The 27,446-nt window shown below is 42.5% G+C and overlaps 1 protein-coding gene across 1 annotated transcript in view; it reads left to right on the top strand.

Moving 5' to 3' along the window:
* The window catches only part of PALLD (palladin, cytoskeletal associated protein), a 36,651-nt gene extending 14,114 nt beyond the window's left edge, over window positions 1-22,537 (top strand). Inside the window, exons 3-11 of the mRNA XM_009695241.1 lie at window positions 1,099-1,200; window positions 3,336-3,557; window positions 8,526-8,675; window positions 12,823-12,917; window positions 17,720-17,852; window positions 18,801-19,008; window positions 19,614-19,779; window positions 20,683-20,816; window positions 21,797-22,537. Of these exons, the coding sequence (XP_009693543.1) occupies window positions 1,099-1,200; window positions 3,336-3,557; window positions 8,526-8,675; window positions 12,823-12,917; window positions 17,720-17,852; window positions 18,801-19,008; window positions 19,614-19,779; window positions 20,683-20,816; window positions 21,797-21,969 (1,383 nt within the window). The 3' untranslated portion in view covers window positions 21,970-22,537. The remainder of the gene's footprint in view (window positions 1-1,098; window positions 1,201-3,335; window positions 3,558-8,525; window positions 8,676-12,822; window positions 12,918-17,719; window positions 17,853-18,800; window positions 19,009-19,613; window positions 19,780-20,682; window positions 20,817-21,796) is intronic.
* Window positions 22,538-27,446: the final 4,909 nt, after the last annotated feature.

Raw genomic sequence — 27,446 nt, 5'->3', positions numbered from 1 at the left:
GCGTGAGGGAGGGGGTGGGTGGGTGGGAAACCAAACCAACGAACCAAACCAGTGATCAGATGATGTGGCAGCTTGAATCAAGTAAACTCTGGTTTTGCACTTGCCTTGAGGCTTTTGCCTTGCAGATTCCTGTTTGTGTAATCATGGCTGTGGGCACTTGGAGTGATCACAGAAGAAATGAAAGTGAAGGAAAGTTCGTGACTTTCTTAGACGTTTGTAACCAAGCCAACATTGGTACCTAGTTTTCATGAGTTTCAGCCTGCTGGTTTAGCTACAATATGACATATTTTAAGAATGAACTGAAAGGAGCTTTTTTAAATATAGAAGCATTAAGTAGATGTAATGTTTTACAATTTCCATTCTTCTTTCATTTTTCTGTTTAAATGCATCATTTCACCATGTAATGAGTTTGCCTTACATTCACAGGCATTTTTTTCTGATGGTGATTTGTAAGGAAGTGTCTGAGTGCCTGAAGTGTCTTACTGAATGTAGAAGGAAAAATAAGAATGAAACCATTGAATTGTGCACTTAAGGTTTTCTTTTCAGTTGCTTTACCTTCTGAGTATAAATCGTCTTCTATAAGCTGTCTACTTAATTTCCAAAAGAGTAAGAAGAAATAGAAATAAAAAACTTTAAAGAATATATTTTTCTGTAAAGCTGTCATATTTTTGACAAAATAATCAATACAGTAGTATCTCCTTAGTGTTTTTGGCAGAGTTTTCTACCCTGTGGTTTTAATGTAAAAATCAAGCAGAACGCCTAGGAGTGAGATTTGGGATGATTTGACATGCACTTTTTTGATGGCCATGCTGATTTAAGCAGTTCCTATTGCTCATTCCTGCCCAAGTTCCTGGCAAGAGGATGGAAACAAATGGCAGTCAGGACAAGGTTTGCTTAAGCCAGAACAGCCACTTGTAATGCAAAAAAAATGCATTAAAAACTGCGGTAGAAAATTTTTGTTAGAAACATAATGCTGCTCTCTTTTGTTAACGTTATTTAAAGCATGGCTTACTGCCTTGTAGTTCTTAAGGAGAAATAAGAACTTTTCTTTCTTCTTCCCCATCTCGTCCCCCCATCCCCTTTTTATGTTTTGTTCAGAGGTTAACGTATGAGGAAAAAATGGCTCGTCGATTGCTGGGAGCAGACAGTGCTGCAACCGTCTTCAATATACAGGAACCAGAAGAAGAGCCTGCTATACAGGTGCTGCACAACTCTGCAATTTCATAGGAAAATTAAAAATTCCTTTCAATTTTTCTTTTTTACAGGCTGTGATTGTCTTTAAAAAAAAAAAAAAGTCCTCCATGAGATGATAAATATACACAAGATAGGATGGTTTTGATTACAGAAATCGTATGTTCTATATCAGTGAAGTAAACTGGAGGATCACATGCCTATTGCTCAGTATTTCCGTAAGGTTCAGAGTTCTCAAATGTCTGCTCTCTGCTTTAAACTCTTCCGGTTATCCTATTCTGACCTTTAAGTCTCAAGTCAAAAATACATCTACTATCTTGAAACCATCCTCTCTTGATTTGTGTAATCTGCACTTTTTGGATGCAGACCAAAAACACAACAGAAAGTCTGCTTGAAAGGCCAGGTACACGTCCTCCGTTGTTCAGATGCCAGAGTTGCTATTCGGAAGTGTGTGGCGTTTGTTTGCTTGGGTTACCACGTAAAGTCTGTTCTCCTGATTAAAAACTCTGAGAAACTGTCATGGATGCCTCTTGGTCTTCTTTCTGCCTCTTGATCTTTTTTCTACCCTTGCAGGAAGCTCGCTCTGTTGGTGCTTCTGTAGGGAGTCCTGTGGATATTCAAAAGGTTAACATTTTCACCTTTTTCTGTCATGCTTTTTTGTCCTTTGATTTATTTTTTTTTTTTTTTTCTGGTTGTCGTCTTTGCCCTTTCCCTTCTAACATTCTTGGTTAATAACAAGAGGTCACCTAGCATTAATAACCGGGGAGACTTGGGCTGCACTCCCTTCAGAGTGTTAAAGTTGTTCTATAAGCCTTATTGTCTGAGTGCAGGTGGCTTAACCGCAGCAATGATGTACTCTGGTGTCTTTCTGCCGTAATGGTAACATACGCTGATACTAACCGCCTTGCATCCAAATCCACTGCTCTTTTTATATAACATGTGTACATCAGGGTTTACTTTTATCGTAAACTTCTAGGGAACAAAGAAAAAAATAGCTGCAGTTTCCAAAGATATTTTTCTCTTCTTCCATCTTTTACCATTATTGAGGGTTGTAATTAGTTCCGTAACCAGTCAGCAGAAAGCCTACATGCCGTTCCCAGACCAGAGGCAACGATAGAGGATGGGTATGTGAAAGGAGGCTTCACGTGAGATGTGTTCTACCTTAAATAAAATAAGGGTCAGAGCCAATGGCCAAAGGTCATTTAAATGGAGTGCCTGAATTTCTGCTGACCAAGAGCAGCATTGGCTAATAAAGAATTATTTTTTTTTTTTCCTACTTCTGAGCTTTCTTACATTCTGGTGTTATCTTTCTATTACTAAGATTCAAAGCAGGACTTTTGTACTGCAAAGCAGATAGAGTGAACAGTTCAAGAAAGTAAGTAACTGTGTACGTTATGTCACAGTAATGTTTCCTAGTGTCTGAATAGCAAATTTAAACAAGCAGTAGTGGTTTACGGTGAATGAAACATTCCACTCTTCAAGATATAGAAAGAATACTCTTATGATAAATTTTGGTTTTAAGGAAGAAGTGATACTTTTGGCCAGACACAGGGGACCATGGCAAGAGGAGTAAAGGGAGGCAACTATCATGGAGTGCCAGTGTTGCCATTTTCTTCTTCTTTTTTTTTTTCTCCTTCCTCTTCCTCATTTTTACAGGCAACTGTAAACAAAATCATTTTAGCCTTCTGGTGCAGCCTCTGGTACAGTTCCATGCAAATAGCAGATGCGAACCATATGGTCTTCTGGCCATCTGGAAACAAAACCCACCCTAAATCTGCCTGTACCCTCAAGGAAATATTAGTGTGTTTCTTTTGTCTTTATGAACTGCTTTAGAATACTTTTATTCTTATAGGCTTTTTTAAAAAATGGAAAGAAAGCAACCAATGAGTTTCCTTCCCCTTATAAATTAGACTTTAAGATAACATGAAATACAATTTTTGCCTTGTACCAGATGTCTTCATTGTTTCATAGGGAAGTTATTGGAGGCACGGATTATAGTGTTTTTCTTCAACAAGATACAGTTTCCTTTTATATGTAAAACCTTAATAGAGCAGTAGAACAAAAAAACCCCAAACATTAGGAACTCCTCTTGCTGAGCAATGTGTTGAAGCTGGACACTAATATGTACCTTTCTTGTTTGACAGGAGTATAAAGTCTCCAGCTTTGAGCAAAGATTGATCAGTGAAATTGAATACAGGCTGGAGAGATCTCCTGTGGAAGAATCGGATGACGAGGTGCAACATGGAGATGAACTTATTGATAACAGTGTGTCACCATATTTTGAGATAAAGCTGAAGCATTACAAAATCTTTGAGGGAATGCCGGTCACATTTACATGCAAAGTGGCAGGAAATCCAAAGCCAAAGGTAAGAAAAGAGGGTAAATGTTTCTAGATATGCTCTGTATTGGTGTTACGTACTGGTAGCTTACAGTCAGCCCCTGGACCTTATGGGCTGTATCTTACAGGAACAGCAGATGTTCTCTCTTGACAAGAAAGACTCCTAACTGGTATAAACGGTCAAATCTCTTTTGACATCCCTGGAATAGATTTATATTGGTCAAAAATCCTACTATGAGGCTTCAACTCTTAGTTACTCCCTCCTGAGACTTCATCTCAATTATTTTACCTAGAAGTAATACTTTTGTCATTTTCAGAGTTACCTTCACGGTACATCTATACCACAGAATTCAGTGCCGTGCTAGAAAACCCCATGTGAGCTTTTGGCTTAGTAGACCCGAAAGCAACCTCATCAGGTTAACGTGGGTAATCAGCTCAGGCACAACAACACGCTAATGCAAAAATACGTTTTGCTTCTGGTTCAGGAGCCAGCGTGGTATCTCTGCATTCTTCAGCGTTGCACAGTTTATAGCTACACAGCCTAACAAGACTAAACTTTACTGAAAGTTAGAGGAAGGCATAATAAAATACCATAAACTCCCACGCATCCCAACAGCAAGATGAGACATGATGGTGAGGTTTTAATGATGAGCTTCTAAGGGAGGGCTGGGCTTGGGAAGCATTTCCTTTTAGCAGATGTAAAAGTACCAGTTGCGTGATGTCAATAGTCTGGAAGAATGCCTTCCTTTGGTAGGTTGCGTTTAACCATTTCAAAAATTGGCTCGTTATGCAGCAGACAAACAGCAGTAGCTTCTTCCACCTCCTTGCCAAAGCCAGTATCTTCCCTGTGAGGCCCTTGCAGCTCTTGCAGTGACCTCTTGTGGACAGGGGCTCTTTTCTTCTCAGACAAGATCAGAGATGCCTTATCTCTTAGATAAGATCTTCACAGCAGCAGCCACATCCAAATCTCTCACCTGGTGTAAATTTTCAGGTATTTAGGATTTTGAACAGAGATGAATGCAAATGACTTTACATGTCCAATGCTGTAGGTGTATAATACTGCACTGTAAAAAGACAGATGGACTGTGTCGGGTAGGAGAGAAAGAACGACAGAGAACTAGGGCTACATCTGCGTTAACAAGTACTGCAGACTAGAAGAAGCCAATCTGTAGAACAAGATATCCATCCCTGCATGCATTTCAGGAGGTTTTACTTCAGGCTAGCTCTAATCTCATCCCACAGTCCGAAGCAGATGCAGCACATTAGATGTGTTCTTGGAGCACATTTTCTGGCTTAGTTTCATCTGAAAGGAATCCAATTCTGTGCTCCAAGACCACAACACAACGTGAACCGCTGCAAAGTAAGTGGGGCTGATCAGTATACTCATATCAAAAAAGCGCTCCTGCTTCAAACTGAAGACACACGCTGAGAAGATTAGCCCAGTCTGACTGAAACCAAACCTTTGATGTCCAGCATTACTTGAGATGACCGTACAGAAGAGTCTGTTGTGCTGAATAAGGGTGGGAGACAACTGGGTTCGCTGGTGTTAGAGGCGCAGTGTGCCAGAGAGGTATTCTTTTCGCCTGAGGCTTATAACTGAGTTCCTAGCTGACCTGTTATGAGTCAGCCTTAGTCAATTTAGCCATTCCCTAATTTTCACAGTTTTCAATTAAGGTGTAGTTTCACAGGCATCTTAATCTGATTTAAGACAGATGAAAAGAGGATGTCTCCTTTCCCTCACTCGTCTTGTTTTGGCGTTAGAGATTGCATAGCCAAGAAACCGTGTTGTTAGTACTTCCCCTAAAGCACGGCATTGTAAAGGAGTGTCTGATGTGAATGCACTCGGATTCAGATACGATGTTCTGTTTTTCTACACCGTCAAAGCATGCACGTTAAGAAGCGGTTTGCTCTTGCACCTGGGACTATGACACTTTATTCCGTTCACTTGCAGATGCTTTGTGCGATTTGTTAAGTTGCTTGGGATGGAACCAATTTCAGTACTGTTTGGATGGCTCCTTGTTAGCTGGGCTTTGCAAATGTCAAAGGCTGTATCTTCCCCTCATCTGCCGGAGCATGCCAAGATAGCAATTTTGAAATGCTCGATGGCAGAAGGCTGTCTTTCTGCTGTCATTTGTTGAAGCTGGAAGCGTTACCCCTGAATAAATTCTTTGCTTTGGCAAATGGAAAGCTGGAAATAATTTACTAACTTGAAGCTCCTCCCTTCTAAGTATTCTGTCAGCTCTGCCAAGGAATGGCTTTGGGAAGGACTGTAGCCTTTCGAAAATCTGGCATTCATTACAAGGGATTTTTCTAAGCGGGGTTATTGGCTTGATTATTTTTTCCCCTGAACATGCCATGTAAATTGAATACTGATGTGCAAATTCTGTCTTTGTAAATATGACTTTTTAAATCCGAGTCTGCTTTTTGCTATAACCTTCAGTGTAATGTGAAACTATTTTCTCATTAAAATGAGAAGCTGTGGTGATACAGGAGGGATTGTGGAAGACTTCTTTTTAAGGGATATTTCTCTTCAGAGTTTGGACAATGCCATGCAAAAGGTTAATTGAGACGTGAATGTTGCATAAAGCTCGTACTGCTCGCTCTTCACATGCCTGAATATAATTCTTAGTGATTAAAAATGCCTGTGCTGCCCAAGATCAAAAACCTTTTTGTACTGTGTATTCCATTGTATTTCTAGTCATTACACATTGGTTTCTGAAAACCTGGTGCAAATAAAAGCAATCCAGATGCAGTGTGCACTGCTGACATAGTTTAATGGTACATTTATTAAAAGGTATCCTAGAAAGAAAATCCTTCACTGCAAGGGCCATTGGCTCCAGCAGTGGTAGCGTTTTACTACTTTACTCCATGTCAGATAAAGGTAATAGTACGGATTTACTACTCATAAGTAAAACGCAGCGATGCCAATGCTCTTAAACTTAGTGGAAATAAGTATCGGACAACATATGCATGAAGTTCGGGTAGCTGGTTTGGTTAACATTTGCATGTATTTCCATGTAATAATTCCTGGCGCGTCTCCTGATATTTCTGATAAGTGCATTGTTATTAAATAATTACTACTTCATGCAGCAGATTTCCGAGCAACATTATGACACATGTAAAGCATGCAAGTTAAAACTCATTTTTTTGCAGCTATGTTGTTACCAGCACCCATTAGCATGTGTATATAAGTGATCAGATATCTTTTGCATCTCCAGTAAGTGCTCTGTCAGCAGACGAGAAGACATGACTAAATCTTTTGTTAGCACCACAGAGTCTCTGCAAGGCTGCTGACAGACGAAATGGGAAACGAGTATAACCAGCTATTGAGGAAATGAAATCATTTCTAGTTACACATAATGCTTGTTAATATAAAAACCATACATGGTAATTAATTTTTAAGGGAAATTTCCACTCGTGCCCTCCAAAACATTCTCCATTGTCTTTTTGTGAAATTTAAAAGTATATCCCTAACTTTTCCCCCCAAGTGAGTAAATTTAGAGCTTTGAAATGTTGGCACGTATGAAGAACCCAGCATATGAAACTCTCTCGGGAATCGTGCTTTGCTTTGTCACTTCATGTTTATAGGAAAGCCGGCACCCTTTCCTCACTGTAAGACCCAGTTCGAGAATTAGACCGAGGAAGACGTTTGTATTTTCCTCATGCTAAATAGTCCCGGCAGTCATGCAACCAGGACAAATATAGTTGTTGTACTTCGTACGGGTTGACCTTGTAAAAATTGTGTAGGTATCTGCACAAGTGACTTAAGAAATGATGAACACCACTGATGTTATGGCGTAATACGTGTTCGGAAATGACAAGTAAATAATGTTCTACCTAAAGATGGCTTTGGGGAGCTGACTACAGCCTTCCTAGTATAAAATTTTTCACATATTCCTGTGTGAGTTTTCATGCATACACGACATTTTTCTTTTGGTTCCAGCAGATTTCAGTTTGGGGTTTTATATTATTTTTAAAATATGGCAAAAAAACCCCAAAGCTAGGTCAAAATATTTGATTTATTTTTTCCCCCCCCTCCACTTTGAGGCATTGAAAACACATACGTATTTTTTGTGTAATTCATGGATTACTATGAGATATTATTCTGCATACATCATTTTTTTTGGCTTACTGAGAGTAGATCTTGGGTCAGCCAGAAAATAAAATTATGTATCAAAAGTAATGGAAAAGACCTCTGATAGAAAATGTAACTGTTCTGTACAACTTGGAACTCTACTGGTGTTGGCGTACAATTATTAAAGGCTATCGATGTGCTGGCTTGCTTTGAAGTATTTGCTGTTGCTTTGTGAAGCTGTCCGTTTGCACAGCTGTCCGTCACGTCGGGGTGACGCTGTTGGTTTCAGTCGTGTAACGACACTGAGCTGGCCCGTTCGCATCCTGAACTGCCCACTGCCAGCCTGAGCCGCTGCGTCCCCTTCTGGCTTTTCCGTCCAGTCCGGTCAGCGTAATGGATAGGAGACAAAAGTGGTGTTTCAGCAGTGAGATCATGACTTCTGTTTTATTCATCACTGAATTAATTATTCCAATAATTACCGTGGTTTACGTTTTTATTTTCTGAAAAGAGAGCAATAGCATTCTTAACTTCTTTCTGCAACTTCTTGAGATTTAAGTGAAATAAAAATTTAAAGTTAGTGATCTTCTCTGCAATAGAACTTTTTTTTGCAAGGACATTTATTTTCAGTTCTCGAAATGTTCTGTCCTTGAGGGGGCTACAGCCCTCACGCACCTGTACATTTCTTTGGTAAATGTTCGTGCTGCCGTCTTTGGCTTTGAACGATTGCTGATCTGTAACTTGTCTTTTAGTGAAAGTGACTCACGGAGTGCGACTCGGCACTTTTACAGATTGATCAAACTGGTTCTTTTGATGCTTACCGGAGAGGTTTTCAGCAGTTAAGATTTGTTAGCGCTATTAATTGAGAAATGATGACAGTGAGCACCCACCTCTTATCAGCCGTGCCTTGTTTTTTTCCTGCAGATTTATTGGTTTAAAGATGGGAAGCAAATTTCTAAACGAAGCGATCACTACCGAATTCAAAGAGAACCTGACGGAACTTGCTCACTGCATACTGCAGCCTCCACCCTGGATGATGATGGGAATTACACTATTATGGCTACTAACCCACAGGTAAACGAAGGTTCGGCTCCAGAGCAAACACGCTTCTGGACATAAATCTTCAGAAAACTATCTCATCTTACATGTGCATGATTTAATTAAATGATGAAGTCACCATAGAGTATGCGAGTTAGATTTCTGTTTTCATCTTGCATCAGCAGAGTGGGACTTTTCTATCTCCAAGAGATTAGCAACTCAACAGCAGGTTTTTTCCTACAGTTTGAGGTTTCAGAGGGAGGGGTGTTGTTTTTTAATCACTCTTCCACCGTTTGTTTCAGCCGATAACATCTCAGTAGCCTGAGCACGGATAGCATACATACTATAAAGGGAGAAAAAAATCCAGTTTACCAGCAGAAGTAACCCAATCCAGTGATTTCATTTGTCTGCCTTCGACGCTACTCACTGACTGAGGCCAACTTTTTGAAATGAGTGGGAATATATCACACCCCAACATGTTCACATTAGGCAGTGATTGCGATTCCGTAAGGCAAAAAATTCTAGCACTTATTATGTAGTGAGGAGGTCTCCTGTATTGATCTCAGTCTTAAACAATGTTTTTCTGAAACACGGAGTGTTCCTGGTTTTGTAATGTTATTTGTTCTTCACAGACCCAACGCAAGAGCTGAGGTACACAACAGAAACCCGCTAGCGCGTGGGACGTAGCTAAACTGACAGTTCGTGCATCCTATTGAAGTTGCTTTTTCAATCCGCTTTCCCCACAGCACAGCAAATTGAGGGGAAAGATTTGCACGGGAGAAACCAAGGCAGTAATGTAACTTCAGGGATGTAATAACTGATTTTCTTCCGTAGCACCAAAGGTCTTGCCAAGGCCAGGCCTGCAAGTAGAATCACAGTGTAAACTAACAGCCTGTATCACTGAGAGAGAGTTTAATCTAACCAGGAGTGTTGTGCTCTGTTATGAACGTTGCTAGGTTACTTCGCGTGATGCTGCCATTTTTGCCTTGCTCTTTAACCGTCAATCCTGCCCTCGTTGCAGCGTGCTTGGGAAGACGTGGGATCGCACACACAGGCGACACACAAATAGCAGTTTTAGGTTAGATTCTACAATCCGCAGTGCTTAATTCTAGGTAGTTGAAATATTATTTCTACATATACAAATAACAGAAATAAAGAAATAATAGCGAAAAAGCATAAGGCGGAGGGAATTCTTCAAGCTGGGAGCATTTACACATAGATGACCACTGTGTTACAACACTGGGTACCATTTAAATTGTGGAAATTCACAGCAGGCTTAAAAATGGTGAGTGAATACATACATGCTGAAGGTGTAAGAAGTGAATCCTGTTCATCTTCCTGTAAGTGTTGTGTTAGCGCACGTACAGAGTTCCCCTGTGTAGTGTTACCGTGTGATCCAAAGTCTTAGAGAACTTGGTGAATAAACTGCCTCTGTGTTTGGGCGCTGTACTCTGTCCCTGAGTATTTAGGGCCTAATTTTCAGCATTTGTTATTCTGGATAACGCTCGTTCAGTGACACAACAGTGACCGAGGTTATCAGTTCTGGTCATTGATGACACTAGTTTGTCAGTGGGTGTTTTGATGTACTAAAATGAGGTGGTTTTGTATTGTTCCTAGTCTGGGGATTGCAAAAGCGGTTTTGTTTAATGATGAAATTCTGTCTCTGTGCTTTTTTCCCCTCTTTGGAGAAGAACCAGAAGAATCCTCCTCTGGCTCCCCTAAACAAAACATCTGTCTGTCTCACCGAGCCCGTTCTGTTCTTTCTTTACAGTGTAATTCCCAAGCAAACATACTTATCTCTTCTACAATTTGCTTGCTTTTACTATGTGTTTAACAGTACAATGGAGGCAAAGAGGGGCTATGAGTTAATGTACTAGCCTTTCACACTCAAAGATCTGGATTCCAATTCCTTTAGGTCATCCTGAGTGGAAATAATTTTGGCATAGCCTACTCGATTCTCATGGAAAGTTGTCCACATCTCAAAGCTGTCACAAACTTAGGCAAATTTGGCAACCTTTCCTTAAGAAAAGCGAAATACACAAATATAAGGGAGCCTACATCAGGATTTGGATGGACTGGTAGAGATTTGCTAGGCTGCTGCTGCGTTTTGGCCGTTGCTGTTGGAACGCCCAAACCACAAAGCAAAAAGGCATATTCTTAGCTGATAGAAAGGGATTTGATTAGAGCAAAGGATCCAGTTCGTTAAGGCTCTGCCAGTTTATGCCGTCTCACAATCTGGACTAAGGTGACAGGGTTTCTGTGTGTACATCGACTTGTTGACACGCCTCGGAAATGGTCGTTTGGCAGGTAACACGGCAGGCACCGTTGCCTCCGATGTAAAGCGCGGCGATCTGGAATTAAGGCGCTCACACACCGCTGGGGTTTGCAGGAAAATTTGCCCTATAACTTAATCCAGAGCAAACTGACCCCGGGCCTAGACAAACACAAGACCTCGCCTGGTTTGGGCCTTTACTTACAGGTTACGTCCCCTAACTGATCGCTTTCCATGAGCTGTGTGGGCTCGAGTCAAGTCCTTATTTTCACCTTCGTCCTTTTTTATCCCATTCTCTCCACTTCTTTGCACTATACACCCACAGTCCTCAGTCGGGATTGCCCTTCTTTTCTAGGCCATCTTCTCATGAATTTACTTCCCACTCATCGCTTCCTTCCTATTCATCCCGTGACTTTTCCAAACCTTTGGCTTCCTGCTTGTTCTTCCCTATCCAGACTCCTTAACTGCCCTTTGTGTTTCTGTTTGTGATGCCTTCATGTGTTGAGATAGGCAGAAATTATCCCAAAATGTGTGAATTCATCACCTGCCAGAAAAAGATTAATATGCAGCGGTGCCTAAAATAGAGATGTATTTGTTCCAGATGTCTTTAATGGTCTTGTAACACAAAAAAAAGCTTTTGCTGAAGAAATTGCTGCAGGTCATGCATAATGGCTTATTTTAAGGCAAGTGTTTTTCCTGTGGATTAAATGGGTCGTGGGAATAAAAGTGGGACACCAAGACCCCAGTGAAATTGGGTTTTTGATGGGCTTTGGCCAGTCGTTAACCAACAGCTATTTGCAACCCCTGAATTACTGTGACAAAAATATTTGTCACTTTTATGCTGACAGACTTGAGCGTGGAGCTCACAGCTTAGACCTGAAATAGGCTGCAGGGCTGATGTGGAGGTTGCCTTACTGCTACCAGTCCAGGGCGCAGAGACAGATGTACATCTTCTATACATTTATCAAAGAGCTATTTCAAACTAGCATTTTTCAAAAGTTATTAAAATTATTGCATTGTTATATAAAATTATATAAACTTTTCCTACAGTAGTATTTGTATACGTAGCTCTTGTATTTGTATCTATTGCATGTGGTCATTGCTACCACCAGGTGCTTTTACCCCTTATCTGGTGAATTCGACAGAGCCCCGGGGGTCAGCAGTTCTGGCTTCAGGCAGTCCCATCCCAAATTTGTTAGCGCTGGTGCTTGCGGGGGACAATCTGTCCGCTCAAAAACAAAGTAAAACAAAGAGGGACCAAATACAACAGTGCCCACGTTTGATTTATCGTTCCCTGAACATAACCAAAGACGACTGAACTATCTCCAAGGTCCCTCGGCGCGATGCCTACCCCCAAAGCAGGCTCGCCCTTCAGAGAGGACCCTTGAAGCGCCTGTACAAGTTTTGGTTTTACCTTCACGGGGGTTTTTTGAGCTGCGGCCCCACCAGATCACGTGGATCAATCCACTTCGGAGGCAGCAGCAGCTCTGTCGGTATCCGCCAACGCCGACCAAGTGCCGTTGCCAAGATCCTGAACTAGTTGTCTTCTCTTTCTGTCCACTTGCCATACGCAGAGAAACCTCCCACCCACATCAGTAACTTGGTCACTCCACTGTTTTAAGGACTTAATTGCCAGTGGTAGGTACTAATAATATTTTTTGAAAGAAAAACTTGCGGGTGGAACATTTTAACCGTGACTGTGTTATAGTCACAATTATTCCAGTCTGTTCTGTGTTAGATTGGAAGCTGATAAAATAGTTTAATATCAGAAAGTAACTTGACAAATGTTTTTCAATGACTTTGTGGAAGAAGAGATTGTATTAGAGTGGGCAAAAAGAGATCAGGTTGAATATTTATTAATATTACATGCTTCAAGTCTTTTAATGTTCCTCCTCTCCATCATCCCCCCAGGGCAGAGTAAGTTGCACAGGCAGGCTGATGGTTCAAGCCGTAAATCAAAGAGGCCGCAGTCCTTGGTCACCTTCTGGTCAGCCTCATATGAGAAGGTACTGGATGCTTTTTTCTTTCTCTCTTTCTTTCTTTTAAGAATACGTGTTTTGCAAAATTATTACAGTGAGATAAAGGCTGTGCAGTAAGAAGGTAAGTTAAAAGTGGCATTCGGGAAGAAATGTGAGCGCTGCTGTCTAAGAAAGTCTGCATAGCTTGCACACTCAGAAGTATAAGGAACATCGGAAATGATGTGACTTTTAAGTATCTTTCGGTTTGCCTCTCTCCTCCTCCGTTCTTTGTGATGTTCACTAATTAGCCCTTATCTCAAATTACACCATCAGCTGTTGGGAAGGCCCTTGTCACTTGGGTTTTTTTAAACCATCTCACCTGACTAGGATCCTACCAGGAACCTGTGCTCTCTGCAGCTTCTAGTAAGCGTTCGTTTAAAGAAACAGCAGAAATAACTGCATGCCAAAGAAGTTTATTAGATTTACATTAGAAATATTTCAAGATTTCAGTTCAGGTTCTTACAAGGAATTATGAGTCAGAAATAAAGTATTAAACTTATCTTTGGTGAGGTTACAATCATTCACATATGAAGCTTTGGTTTATGTTTTCGGACCATATAAGGGAATTTTCCCTTCACTTTTTTTTTTTAATTACCCAAAGCATTTATGAGGCTGTTCAGCACAGCTTTAGACATCTTTAGATGACACAGAAAAATGCATTTTGGTTACCCAAACAGAACTGCTTTCAAGGGAGTATGAGGGCTCCAGTTCTGGAGTCTGCTGTGATGAGGCACGTGTTTTGCTTAATGGTCACACTGGCCACAGAATCTCAATACTGCCCAGCTGTAATATATAGAATAGATGTAATTATGTAGTCAATGGGCAATAAAGAAAGGGAATTTTCCCTTCACAGCAGTGGTCCTGTAACGATTAGCAGTGGTAGTAGTATGTCCTGTGGAACTGCTGCATGCCAAAGAGGCTCTCTTCCCCCCCTCTGAGAACCAGAAAGTATCGGGAAGCAGTGAGGTTGGTTGTGTGAAATATCTTGTCGGTCTTATTCCTGTGCAGAACAAACCGGGCTTCCCCCCATCCTGAAAGCATTTCCCAACATCTCACCCTCTAATGCATCACGTTGAGGCCTGTTAAGCCCCAAGCGCGTATGGAGGGGAATATCCTGCCATCGCGGCAGTGCGAGAACAGCCCCGGAAAAGCTGGGTCCGCCTGGCGTAGCCTGGCCAGTCAGGCAGGCACTCGGCACCTGCAAACAACGGGCGAGAGAAGGAAAAGTCTCAGTCAGTCCCTGAAGGGAAAAAACTGAGCAGAGAGTCAGGTTTCTGCTGAATGAGTCCGTGCGCACAGGGTGAGAAAGAGGAAACGTCTTTAAATACGAGGACGAGTAAAAGGAAGATGGGTGTGGGGAAGAGCAGCGAGCAGCTGATGCTTTGGCATCTTTCTGAAGGATAGAATGTGGGGGTCTCTCTCTCTGTGACGGCAGAACCCGTGGGTGATAATGGAGGAGGCTCTTTTGTCAACCTCTCCAAATGCAAGTGAAGTCCGAGGGCGCTTATGGCTGGTATTTTATTTTCCAATTGTGACAAGCACTCAGGCAGCCACTGCGGCTTTGGTTGCATCTCCGGTAGAGTAATGAATTATAAGTAAGAGCTTTCCATATAGCATTTTAATTAAAATTAGGGCCGTTATTGGGGGTTCTTAGTTCCTGTAAAATTGCCATACGTGAAGGGCTTGCGCTGACGCCTTTACGCGGGGAAGGGCTGTTTCTGCTAAGCATTGGGGGTTCTTAGTTCCTGTAAAATTGCCGTATGTGAAGGGCTTGCGCTGATGCCTTTACGCGGGGAAGGGCTGTCTCCGCTAAGCGTTCAGCACAAGGCTATTTCTGTTCAGCCACATTTGTCAGTTCTCCCCGAGACTGATGACACGCAAACGTGTAAACCCTTCCTCGGACAGACTCCGCTGTCGGCTTATCTAGGGTACCCCACCACCACACTGTGCTCCCCTGCACACCGCGGTATTTGTCACACACCTCCCCATCGACTTTCGGCACGTAACGCTCCTGTGGCATCGCGATGTTATTTCTACAAGCTTTTCTGCTTGAGAGCAACAAAACCTTTTTTTTTTTCCTTCTTTTTTTGAACAAGTGTTGCAGTGAGTAGCTTAGTGAACTTTTTGACTTGTTGCACTGCTGACAGGCTTTTTCCTGAAGTATTTTTAACCTCTTGCAGCATGTGTTCTGGCAGAACTGTGGTTTTGTCATCTTTGCTACCTCACAGACATTTTAAAAGACTCTTTGTAGCTGTTACTTCATTTTTCATGTATTTTTCTGAAATTTGCCTAGCTTGCAGATGTTACTGTCTTAGACTTTAGACTTGTCTGATGCGTACAAAGCTTGGGCCCAATCCCTCGGATGACAGCACAGGACCTAAGCTGTCTGGCGGTGCACTGCAGCCACGGCCCCAAATAAATCCTCTTACAATGCGTGAGATTTAAGGAAGATTTTAAAAAGAAATACTCCTATTGCCCCAGCTCTCAGTTAGAGGATTAATTTGAACTTCATCTCCTTTATCCCAAATTAGTGATCATTAGCATAGTCGGTCACCGAGTCTTCCCCAGCATCCTGCTGGCTGAAATTCCCAGCACCCTGTGCCCCCCGAGCATCTCCCCGGGCCCGTTTGGTACGGGACGTCAGCGTTGCTGGAACTCATCTTTGCCGCGTGCTGCCCACATCACAACTCTGAAGAGCCCACGGCTCGGTCAGGGGTATTCCAGTCTATTGCAGTTTGTCGTTCCTCGACATCTGAAGTACTGGGCTCTATGCTTTTCAGTATTTCTTTAAAACCACAAAATGTTTTAGAATTAAAGTAACCCTAGTTCCACCTCTTAAAAGGAAGGCTTAAAAAGTAGTCTGCAATTTCAGAGGTAAGTTTACAGAGAGGTAAAAAGAAATGCATTATTTATTTCTGACTCTAGACTACACAGCATGCTGATTTAGGTTTCCTTTCAAGTGTGTAATTTGAAAACTTATGTTTTCACAATTCAAGAACATACTATCAGAAAAAAACCCCACCATCTTCGCTCACAAACTCTTAACCTGTTTTCCATTTCATTTGGTGTCAGTCCCCCCCCAGTTCTGTCCAGCGCTGCCTTTTTATGCTGCCGCAGCAGGGAGCTGGTGGCTTTCAGAGCGACTTTCACACCTCTGCGGTGCCTGCTAACCTCTCTGGCTCAGCCGTGCACCACTTACTTGTACGTTACTGGCGTCTTAGCAACAGCACCTGAAGAGGATGTGTAGAAATCCTACGAAGGCCCATTTTGCAGGGGTTGATCCATTTATGACGGATGATGCTGTAGCAAAAGCGATGACTGGTCAGAATTCAAACAGAGCAGTAACAGAGAGAAGGGCAACAAGAGGGAAGGACAAAATAAACCAAATTGAAGCAACTCTAATGAAACTTAACCTCGGTGTATCGGAGTGTGCAGCTGGAGTGTTTATCTTCCTATACAGTAGCGCAGCAGCTTGTCCTCCAAATGTAACTGTTGGGGCTTTTAAGCTTTTGTTGTTGTTGCAGTTATGAATTCTTTTAACCTAAAGACCCCCCCCTGGGCAGCATAGCCCACGTACAGCCACACAGTATAGCCCCATATACTGCCCCATGTATACTGCAGCCCTGGGCAAAACGGCAGCAGTGGCAGAAGTTAACAGAAAAAGGCAGGCAGAAAAGAGAACGTCACGGTAAGGTGTCACTGAGGAACGTCCTCCTGGAGGGTTTCTGACCGGCTCCTCTGCCCTGCCACAGGGCCTTACCGCGGGCAGCACCTGGCTCCACGGCCGGACCCGCTGGAGCTGGTCAGGCAAGGCCAGACACTGATCTCGGAGTCGGTTTCAATTCCAAGGGGCTTGGATGGCCACATCCCGCAGATGGAACGATGCCGATTTTCAACTGGGGAAACAAATCCAGTTAGATGAGGAACCGCTTAGAAAAAGATTCGACAGATTAAATGAACAGGCAAGAACAGCCAATGCCGAAAATGGATTAGCTGGTATTGTGGAAGCTTAAGGCGATTCATATCGTTTCTGGGGACAGGAGCTATTTTTCCGTCTTTTTATTTTTTATTGAACTTTTTACAGTACCTAACGACAAAAGTTTTTCTTCCTGTTGCTCGCAAATGAAATTCTCGTTGTTTTGACACCACAATTTGGTGGCTTTGAAAACGTTCAGGAATCTCTCAAACAAAAAAAACCTGTTAAATGAGGAATAAATACCCACAGCACTTTAATCCGCAGAATTGTCTGTGTGGTCTTCAACAGAGAAGATGAAAGGGAAGTGTGGTGTGAACTCAACTGAGATGAGTTAGCTTTTAGCTGCTGTTATTTTCTGAAAGGTAAACATAATTAATGAACAGTACGTGCGCTTTCTGGTGTAATCAGCGAGGCTGACGGGATTCAATACACAGGAGACCAGAAATGTGGATCTGAAGCTGCGTGCGAACGCCTACCCACTTATTTTATTTGTGCTGCAGTGATTTGAAGACTAACTCTAAAAATAAAAATAGTCACATATAAACAAATGATTATTACAAGCAGTTATTCCGTAGCAAGATCATCTTAGACCATGTTTTGCCACAACATGTGAATTAAATGAAAGTAATTAATAAGTACAGCGTCACAATTAACTCAGTCTGAGCCAAATGCTACCAATGTACGTGTGTAAATATGGAGTGACTATGGTCACAGAGGTGATTTAAAATTCAAACCACTCTTGTAAGTGATTTTGGTTCTTCTGATTTCGCAGAGAAAAAAAAAATAATTTGCCTTTATCTCATGTTATTTTAAGACCACGATCTCGATCAAGGGACAGTGGTGATGAAAATGAACCAATTCAGGAACGATTCTTCCGGCCTCATTTTCTGCAGGCTCCTGGAGACCTGACTGTTCAGGAAGGAAAGCTGTGCAGAATGGACTGCAAGGCAAGTATCGGGCGAAGGCCAGCAGCCACCTTTCGGTAACATTACCTGACTCAAAACCCAGCTCGGTTTCTCCTTCAAGCTATTTTACCTTTTGGCGGTTTCGGCGACTGTCAGTCAGTTAATTAATCTCACCGCTGAGGACTGAGCGGACAATAACAGTTTGCCTCCCCTCCAAGGAAAGGGCTTCGGGCAAATCCGTCAGCCGGCTTTTAGAAAGCGGCTACGCTGGGGCGTGGAGGGAAGCAGCACACGCTGTAAGGACAGTCTGCTGCTCCGTTTTAAGTCCTTTTACTACTTGAGTTTCGATCCCCCGTTAACGTTTCAAACAATATAATCTTGATTTACGACTTTGCCTAACAGAATTCACTAAGGCTTGGATGACTTCTGTTTATTTTCTGCTGATACATTTGGGAGAAGCTATTTGTTTTCAAGCAGCACCCACAGCAAATGGCACAGCTTTCAAAAGCGCGAGACTTGTTCCCACAGACCAAGCGGTGCTGCCACTAGGTTACACCTAGGTGGAATGGAACTTAAAGAGTTCAGTAATTAGTCAGCTAACATCTTTTTGTCTGCAAGTTTTCTACACGGAGTTATTCGTCTAGAGAGGAGTTAGCTTCTCATTCCACCTGAAGAGCAAACAATAAAAAAGAAGACAAAAGGTGTCACCCTGCCTTTTGTTTTGCAATGTATTATTACTTAGGGTATCTAAAGACTGATCTTTCTTCAGTCTCGCCCGTAAGACACCACGGAATTCAGGGAGTTGGCCAGAAAAGTCAGTAACTGACTACAGCTGAGTCAATGTGTAATTCAGGATGGAATTAGATCTTTCAATCCTGTGGTACGCCTGCAGTAGCAAACAAAGCCAACCTTCTCTGAGGGAACACGTCAGGACTCCTCCAGGGTTGCCTACGGCTCAGACCATTTCCCATTGTTCTGTTTACACTTCAGGTTAGTGGATTACCGACTCCAGATTTAAGCTGGCAGCTTAATGGAAGACCAATTCGCCCCGACAGCTCTCACAAAATGCTGGTGCGTGAGAACGGTGTGCACTCCTTGATCATCGAACCAGTCACAGCCAGAGATGCTGGAATCTACACGTGCATTGCCAGCAATCGCGCTGGTGAAAATACATTCAGCCTGGAGCTCATCGTTGCAGGTAAGAGCTTCACGCTGAGCTTCCACGCCGAGCACGCTAAGGATAACATGGAAAAGGAGAATGTTAAGTGCCATCAAATGACAGGGTCGAGGGCTAGGGGGGGGTAAGAAGAGGAAACAGAGCTATCATATATTTGTAGGTGATGCGTTACGTTGTGGCGTAAGGTGAGGGGCATGTAGCCTCCGTGCTCACGGTCGGGAAAAGAGGGCTGCTGTCCTGAGGCACAGTGGAGGCCACAAACCAGACTATTTACTTGAAGGGGGATTTTAATGGCCGTTTGTGCAGGCCGGTGTCTCCCACGGGGTAGTTAGCAGGGTGTGAGCTGGGGTTTCACAGCCTCTGATCACACCGATGCCATTCACAGAATCACAGAATCGGTTTGGTTGGGAGAGACCTCTGGGATCATCGAGTCCAACCTTTGCCCTAACACCTCCATGCCAACCAGGCCATGGCACCTCCAAGGCTGGACTTTGTGATTAATGAAGACAACACTTACCTCTCCTGCCACTTAAGATTTTTCATTATTGGTTTCTAGCCTGTTGCTGAACGAAAGGCTACGTTTTCATAGACTAGCGTCAACATGACCGCAATCTTTATTTTCACAGCTAAGGAAGTGCACAAGGCCCCTGTGTTCATAGAGAAGCTACAGAACACAGGCGTGACTGAGGGATTCCCAGTGCGACTGGAGTGTCGAATCTCGGGGGAGCCGTCTCCTCAGATATTTTGGAAGAAAGAGAACGAGTCACTCACATACAACACAGACCGCGTGAGGTTAGACTGACTTAGAATCATCTCCCCCGTGTACGACTTCAATGACGATTTATCCTGTAACACAAGTGAAAACCTAGAAGGTCCTAAGAATGCTTTGTGTGAACAGCACCTCATAAATATTTACTAGTTATTGAAATAATTTATGACATTTACCCAAACGTGCAGCCAGCCTGGTGGCCAAGCCAGAATGAAAATGTTAGTTCTGTTTTCCATCCTTGGACTTAAACAACCATCTCTGCACTTTCAGCAGGTGGAGAAGTAGTTTTTCTCCTCTAGAACCAAGACTTACGGAAATTTACTGGTGAAAACCAAGGCTCCTAAGTAAAACTATCTGCTGCTCAGCAGAAACCTCGATTCGTAACTCTGCTGTGTAGTTAAGCAACTAAGATTCAGTATTTTATATTCTAAGAGCTACAAACTTGTCTTCAATATTTGGTAACATTTTGTAGGCACGTTTAAAAGCAAACTGATGATAATATTGCAAGAAAAGGAACTCGTTACTGACACGACACTGTAATAAATTATTGCTGTCCTTCTAACTAACAAGAGTATTTCAGTACCTCGTTCCTCAAGTTTTTTATCGTTTCCCCCAGAAAGTCAGGGGAAGTGCTGGCATCCCTGCTACTCAGAGTTCCAGTTCTCTGAATCTGTACTTGTGAAAGGGAAGTAACTTCATGCGTTTTTTGCTGCTTAGTTTTCAATACAGGATATTAAACCGCCAAATCATCGAGCATACTCAAGGTTTTATTCTCCACTTGCTAATTTCAGAGGAAGTTCCCTATTAATTAAAAGTGGACTATAATTAATCTGTAACTGGGACTGGGTCGGTTTATAATGACATTTTAAAATAGTCTACACTGTTTTGCAATTTAAATAGTAATTCTCTACTTTTCTTTTGTTTAGCATGCACCAGGATAACTACGGCTACATTTGCCTGCTCATTCAGGGCGCTACGAAGGAGGATGCGGGCTGGTACACCGTTTCAGCGAAGAATGAGGCCGGGATTGTGTCTTGCACTGCCAGGCTGGATGTTTACAGTAAGTGACTTCAACTTCCGTCATCGCATTAATCCCCCCGAAAGCAACAGTTCTCCAAGTTTTCAGTTGTTTGACAGAATGGTTTACCTTGGTCTCTCTTTCTTTTGTTTATAGTTTCTCCTCAATAATAACGATCCACATCAAGACCACAAATGCTCTGTCAAAGTACATTTCGCCATCTTTCAGATACCCAAAGCGAAACAAGCATGCATGCTTTCTGGTTTTGCTTCATATCTTAAGTGTAGCTCATTAACAACAGATAATGGCATGACTACATTACTTTTGTGGATCATTACTCCTATTGCTCTGCTAGCACTTCCCTAACCTTTTGTATTCTTGTGTCCGTCGGTCCGTAATACACCCGTGGCAGCTCCCAGAAGTGTAGCAGGTGGCTTTCTGCTTAATTTTTCGGTTTGTTCCAAAGCAGCCCCTTACATAGTGAATGTTTTCTTAAACCAAAAACCTCTGACCCGCCTTCTCGTAACAAGGATGAAGGGGGGGAGGGAGGGGGGAATTGATAAAGGATGGTTTCTGGGGGGAGGGCGGCGGTGGGGCTTGTGAATTAGAGCTTTGGCTCGGCGTAGGAGGGGTGGCAATGGCAGCCAGACGATTTCCTTTCATCTGCAACAACTAACCCTTGAACAGGGCTGTCCCTGTAGCGTTACTGCAGGGAAACAAACCCCTGGCTGTTACCCTTCTCGGTGACGCAAGGAAAGGTAGAAAGCGATGCCAAAAAGGCCAAGTAACAAAGAAAGACGCTATTGGTTTTACTTCCCACAGCTGAAGGTGAAACTAGATGCTGAGGGGAAAAAAACCCAACCAAACGCACCAAGAACTGAAACCACCTTACCTCTGACCCAATGGTTTGCTGCTGCTCGGCACTTAGTGCCTCCCTTCCAAAGGGCTGGTTGTGCATCTGGCGCGCTCCGTTGCGCCGCTCCAGCGGGCTAACCCTTTTTTCTTTCCTTTGTAACCTCTAGCTCAGTGGCAACAACCACCTCAGACGACCAAGCCAAAGAAGGTGCGGCCCTCAGCCAGCCGGTACGCTGCGCTTTGTGACCAAGGACTAGACATCAAAGCAGCTTTCCAGCCTGAAGCAAACCCAGTCCACCTGACAATGCCGTCTGGCTTGGTAGAGAGCGACGACCTGTAGATTCAACTGCCGCTTCCACCGTTTTCTTTCAAAGCAGAAACACTGAAAGCCATTGCCTTGACCAATGATACTCCTATGTCACTTTATGCAAAGGCAGACACCTTCAAGTACAAAAGATAAACAGCAACCACAATAACCATGTATTCCTTACTCATTATACCAAATTAGAAGAATAGATAGATTATTAATAGAAAGGTACACAGTGCACAACAAATCACACTCACCGGTTCCTTAGACCTAAGTCGCTTCAGCTCTTACAAATAACCCTTTTCTAAAGGCCGAGACCCGCCAGCGAGACAGGTTTTTCAGAAGAGAACGCTATTTATCACTACGTGCCTTCATAAGCAGTAAGTAGACGCTGCACCACCTTAACGCTGCAAGACGTTTTCTTTGAGGCCGTTAGACCGCAAAGGAAATTAGAAGGTATGGTTCTCTCTAGCTCTAAAACGGCAATGCGTTCTGATAGCTACGATGAACAAGTGCAATATTGTAAGAATAAGACAGGAAGGGACAAGGAAGAGAAGCGTAAGCAAATGCTGTATCTCCGCAAACTGCTTTCTGTTCTGCAATGAAAAAAAATACCTTGCCTTAAACGCCGTTAGCATGGACAATTCTATAAAGCGACATCAACGCGTCATTTTAAATTCTTTTGTATTTTTCCTTTTTTGCCATCCAGGAGGAGGCTTACTTACAAACATACGGCAAAGACAGTTTAAGCATAAGTAATTTTAACCTCTTCAAGATACTGAAGAAAAGGAGCTGACACGTAGTGACAGTCCACACCAGACTATAAATATCAGTAACTAGGTGGGGAAAAAGATGTGGACAGCCTGAACCCCTGCGGCAGGTTACTGCAAGGGGCAGGGGGGGACAGGGCAAGGGGCAGAACCTCTCTTGGGGTTTCCCAAGGCCACTCTGTAACCTCCTAATACTCCCAGGCGAGAATCTGAAATTCCAAGGTGAGCGGAAAACTAGGGAGGGTGTGTATGGGATGTTCGACTGCTTAAAGCTTGTGTAACGTGTATGAGGATTTTAGAAACGTATAGTAAGTGAAAAGTGGGTTGAGACTGCAATACGAATTAAAACGACAAGTATACACCACAGGTGATAAGCTTGCAGATCCGAGGAAGTAGAAAATGAAGATGGACGAAAACAACAGGTGAGCGGAAAACTAGGGAGGGTGTGTATGGGATGTTCGACTGCTTAAAGCTTGTGTAACGTGTATGAGGATTTTAGAAACGTATAGTAAGTGAAAAGTGGGTTGAGACTGCAATACGAATTAAAACGACAAGTATACACCACAGGTGATAAGCTTGCAGATCCGAGGAAGTAGAAAATGAAGATGGACGAAAACAACATTGAATTTGCGCCTCTTTTTTTTTTTTTCTTTTCTTTCTTAACATAGCACGTGTCTCCGGTAGATTTTAGTCTTCTCTTCTGCCGACTGTAGGCAAACGACAGCTCTTCTAATGGGTAGAGTCTGTGCGCTGGAGATGAAAAGCCTGAAGGCCACTTTCAGAACGCAAGGCACATCCACAGCAAACTGAAGCCCCGCCCAAGTCAGACCTGACTAGGTAGTCTTACATTAGAACCACGTGAATTTCAGATGAAGGGGAGGGAGGGGTGGAAGAATTCCTAGGCCCGACAAGAAAACTGAGCATTTGATGGTACGAGCTACGATACTTTGCTATGAAAGGAAAACACTGTATTCCTTATATGAAGCACATATATGGTATCTTTCATTATTTATAATAAAAGTGTTGAAACCTTTTATCTCAGTTCAGTTATTCAGAAGTCCTGTACTTAGGGGTTTTTTTTAATTTTGTAATTGTGTACACCATATATTGCATTACTGCTATACGTGTATTGCTTTGTACGTACACAAAGTTTGTTTTGTTTTTTAGTGACTAATAAACTTTTAGCACATAAGGTAGTACTATTCTGGTGCAGGATATGACCAGTTCTGGGGATCGTTAATCTAGATTAACGTCAGAGTCTGTCATCTGGGAATAACCTGATTCTATTCTGGAAGAAGTATGTCATATCATTTGCCAAATTTTTCTCGACTGTGACATGCTAATTTACTTTTTTGTTTAGCTTCACTAGCATTATTTTGCCACCTTTTATTTGTATTTATAAAAAAATGTATTATCATTACCTTGGATTGTTGTGCTGATATAATGTGGGTTTAACATCAATAAATATTACACAAATAGAAAGTTTTCCTTCTGGTAAAGACTATTAACTGCTCCATGCAAGTCTAAGACTTAGAAATTTTAAATGTTATGAACACTGATGAACTGAGGGCTAGATATGCAGCATCTAAAAGTGACAAGAATTTATCAGAGGATTCTGCTTGTGATCCGGAATCTGTTTAAAGAAGAACAGAGGAACGCAACCCATAAATTCGGAGAAACTTTTGCTGAATAAAAGTACTTGAAGATGCTTTTTTTTTTTTTAAATAGGTTAGAAAACACGCAGGTCTATTTTGTGTGTCAAGTAATTGCAGTAAGACATCGCTTACAACTGATCCTAAGTAAAGGGCTATTAAATTCATTTAAGAACAGTCTTCTAACAAGGCAACATCAAAATTAAACAAATAAAGTGTTGCAATTTACTTGTAAAATCTTGAATATTAACTAGCTTCTCCTTCTTTCCGGTCTGTGCGAAGATAGCAGGAAAGATGCAAGATAATCCATTTTTTCTTTTAGGTTTACATTTCAAGCACTGAGCACTACCAAGAGCATGATCTCAGCAATTACTGACATTAATGCTGATGCTGCAACTGAAGGCAACGGCGGTCTGGCTGCTTACGGTAAATTTGTCTTTGGCTTAGAGACTAAAAAACTGGGACTGCTCTTGTGAGCTGTTTTAAGATGAGGTCATCATCACTTTTTTGCCTGTGTCTATATGTACAGACACACACTTCGGTTGTAAATCACATCTCCAAGCAGCAACGTTGTTTTTATGAAAACATTCAGCTCTGCTGTTACTTAGTTACTGGGACTGTTTGGGTTTACAAATTCATTCGGAGATAGAAGCGTGGCACAAGAAAACGATACGCTTTTCAAGCCAACAAAATCTGAGCTTCTTGGAAGCATCAAAGTAACTTTCAGAAGTTTAATCTCCCCCCACAAATCCCACAGATAGACAGTATGACCTGAACATCTACTTTTATCATTTTACAGGACTCAAAAGAAGTCCTAACTTTTTGCAAGACCGCAAGTTTAGCGATGGGCAGACTTCAAATCACTTAGGGAGCTGATCAGCCCAAGCGCCTTCAAAGCCCTGCCTTCAGGATGATGACAGAAACCTCTGGCAAGAGCACCAGCAGCGAGGTGCAAAATTCCACAGGCACAACGGGGTTTCTCCCGCTGGCGGTGGACCTCTACCCCCAACGCCTTTAGCCTGCCGCTTCACCACAGCAGCAACATTTAGTTAACACATGCCGCCTTTATTTTTCCATTGCAGCCAACTGGGGGTTGGGGATCAAAACCAAACTATACTCTGGTTTGAAACCCCAGCTTTTAAACCATCGTTTCTTTCTATATTACAGACCTTTTTGATTCACTTCGGTTGTATGCTAATAAATGCCTTGATTCCCCACATACGGCCAACTCCACCCTTATCTCTGCAAGCGGCCCCAACGGATTTAATACCTACGTACGTACTTCGTGAGAGCGTAAGAGCCATTGCATCATGATGCAGCGGCGCTCAGCTGCATGCGCTGGCTGTATGACCCAGCTGCCAAACCCACGCTGTGCAGGAGAGATGGATTAACGCGTGGACTGGAAACGCCTTCTCAGACGATGCACGCTGACATCAGCCCCATTCACTGGCTCACAATTCCGCTGTACGTGCAAGGGGCAGCGTTTGCTGACATTTCGCTCGTTCTCCTGAACTGGCTAAAAAAGGGAAGGCCCTCTCCCTGGCGGAGCAGAAGGTGAGCAGGTAAGACGACACTTCAGGCAGATGAGAACACGCAGAGCTCCTGCCCCACGAACCTTACAATCTCTTCCAGCCAGCACACAGCAGTCTTTAACGTGGATTAAAGCTTGCGCCTCCAATTTGAATTAAGCCCCAATTTGCACCCTCTTACAGAAGCGATTAGTACATAAAATAATCTCGTACTGCGCTGACTCTTTACCAAAAAAAATAAAATTGGTGTTCAGAACATCATGCTCAACTCATGCTTAGAGAAAAAAAAAAAAAAGCAGACTACAAGCAACGGTACCTGTACAGCAATGACGTCAGCGGACAAAGACGAATGAACTTCAGCTCGACACCACCAGGCAGGAGGAATTTTTTTGCTTTTCAAACAACTGCAGTGCCACAGGTGAACCCTGGGGAAGGGCCAAGTCTTCCAACCACAGTCATTTTCTAGGTCTGTGGTAGCACAAATGGTCCAGAAGCAGCTGTGGAACAAGAAAGCAGAAAAAAAAACCCAACAAAAAAACCACCACACAACCCACCAGAGCATGGCCACTACTCAGAACGATGACATCATTTACAGCAGGAGCTCTACAAATCTCATCACACTGAATGGATTAGGGTGTAGGTTTTGGCCTGAACCGGTGCTGTTAAACAAACACACACAATTAAACATATTGTCAGGCGGGTTTCAGTTTTTTTTTTTGGCCGGCTCTTGGCCCAGACATCACAGAGTATTTCTACAAAGAACTGAGGGTACAGAAATACATTGCCAAGGCCGGGACCTTCCCGAGCTACTGCAAAAGGCGTTGAAAACACCTTGTACGATAAGACTTCCCAGACAAGGCGCCTCTCTTCTACTGCACATTAAGACCTAGTGGATTTTGGAGGTGGCTTTTACCCGCAGCGTTTGAGCAACTGCTGAAGTCATTTGTAGGAAAGGGCCTGTTATTGCCACGCCGTTCCGTAGTACAATGCACAATTCTGTTTCTTATTAACATATTAACTCGCGTCTTCCTACAATACTTCAGAGATTGAATTCACTGAACATTTTTGTAATATACTGTTAAACTACAAGAAAAGTTTTACCTTTCTTAAATTCTGCATTAACATCAACTGTACAGTCTCTGATCGTTTACTAATTCATGTTTAATAATGTATAATAAATGAAAACCTAAAATCAAATGTAATTCTTCCCTCAGCACAACTGTCAGTAAATTCAAAGATCTCGAACTGTACATGAATGATGTCATTTCAATTATGGAACAGCAGCAGCTTTCAAGAATTTCAGTTTGTAAAGTACCAGATCCACTCTCCACTACAAAAAAAGAGTGCAATTACATCGTGTAGATTTCAAAATCTAACAGAGGCTGTTAGTTGTCTCCCTCAAAGTCCTGTACACAAAAAGCACAACATAGCTAAAAATCTTAATAAAAGAATGAAGTAATTTTTAAATTATTTTTAAGCTTTTTCTGAGCAGCAAATCCATTAAACGACCAACTTCATAAAAGCAGGCCAAAGTTTGCATTTGTGATTATTAGTATTTT

This window comes from Cariama cristata, unplaced genomic scaffold (assembly GCF_000690535.1).
Source record: "Cariama cristata isolate BGI_N322 unplaced genomic scaffold, ASM69053v1 scaffold18372, whole genome shotgun sequence".
Taxonomy (NCBI): domain Eukaryota; kingdom Metazoa; phylum Chordata; class Aves; order Cariamiformes; family Cariamidae; genus Cariama; species Cariama cristata.
Note: the sequence above shows the minus strand (reverse complement) of the source record. Positions and strands in the feature narration are given on the sequence as shown.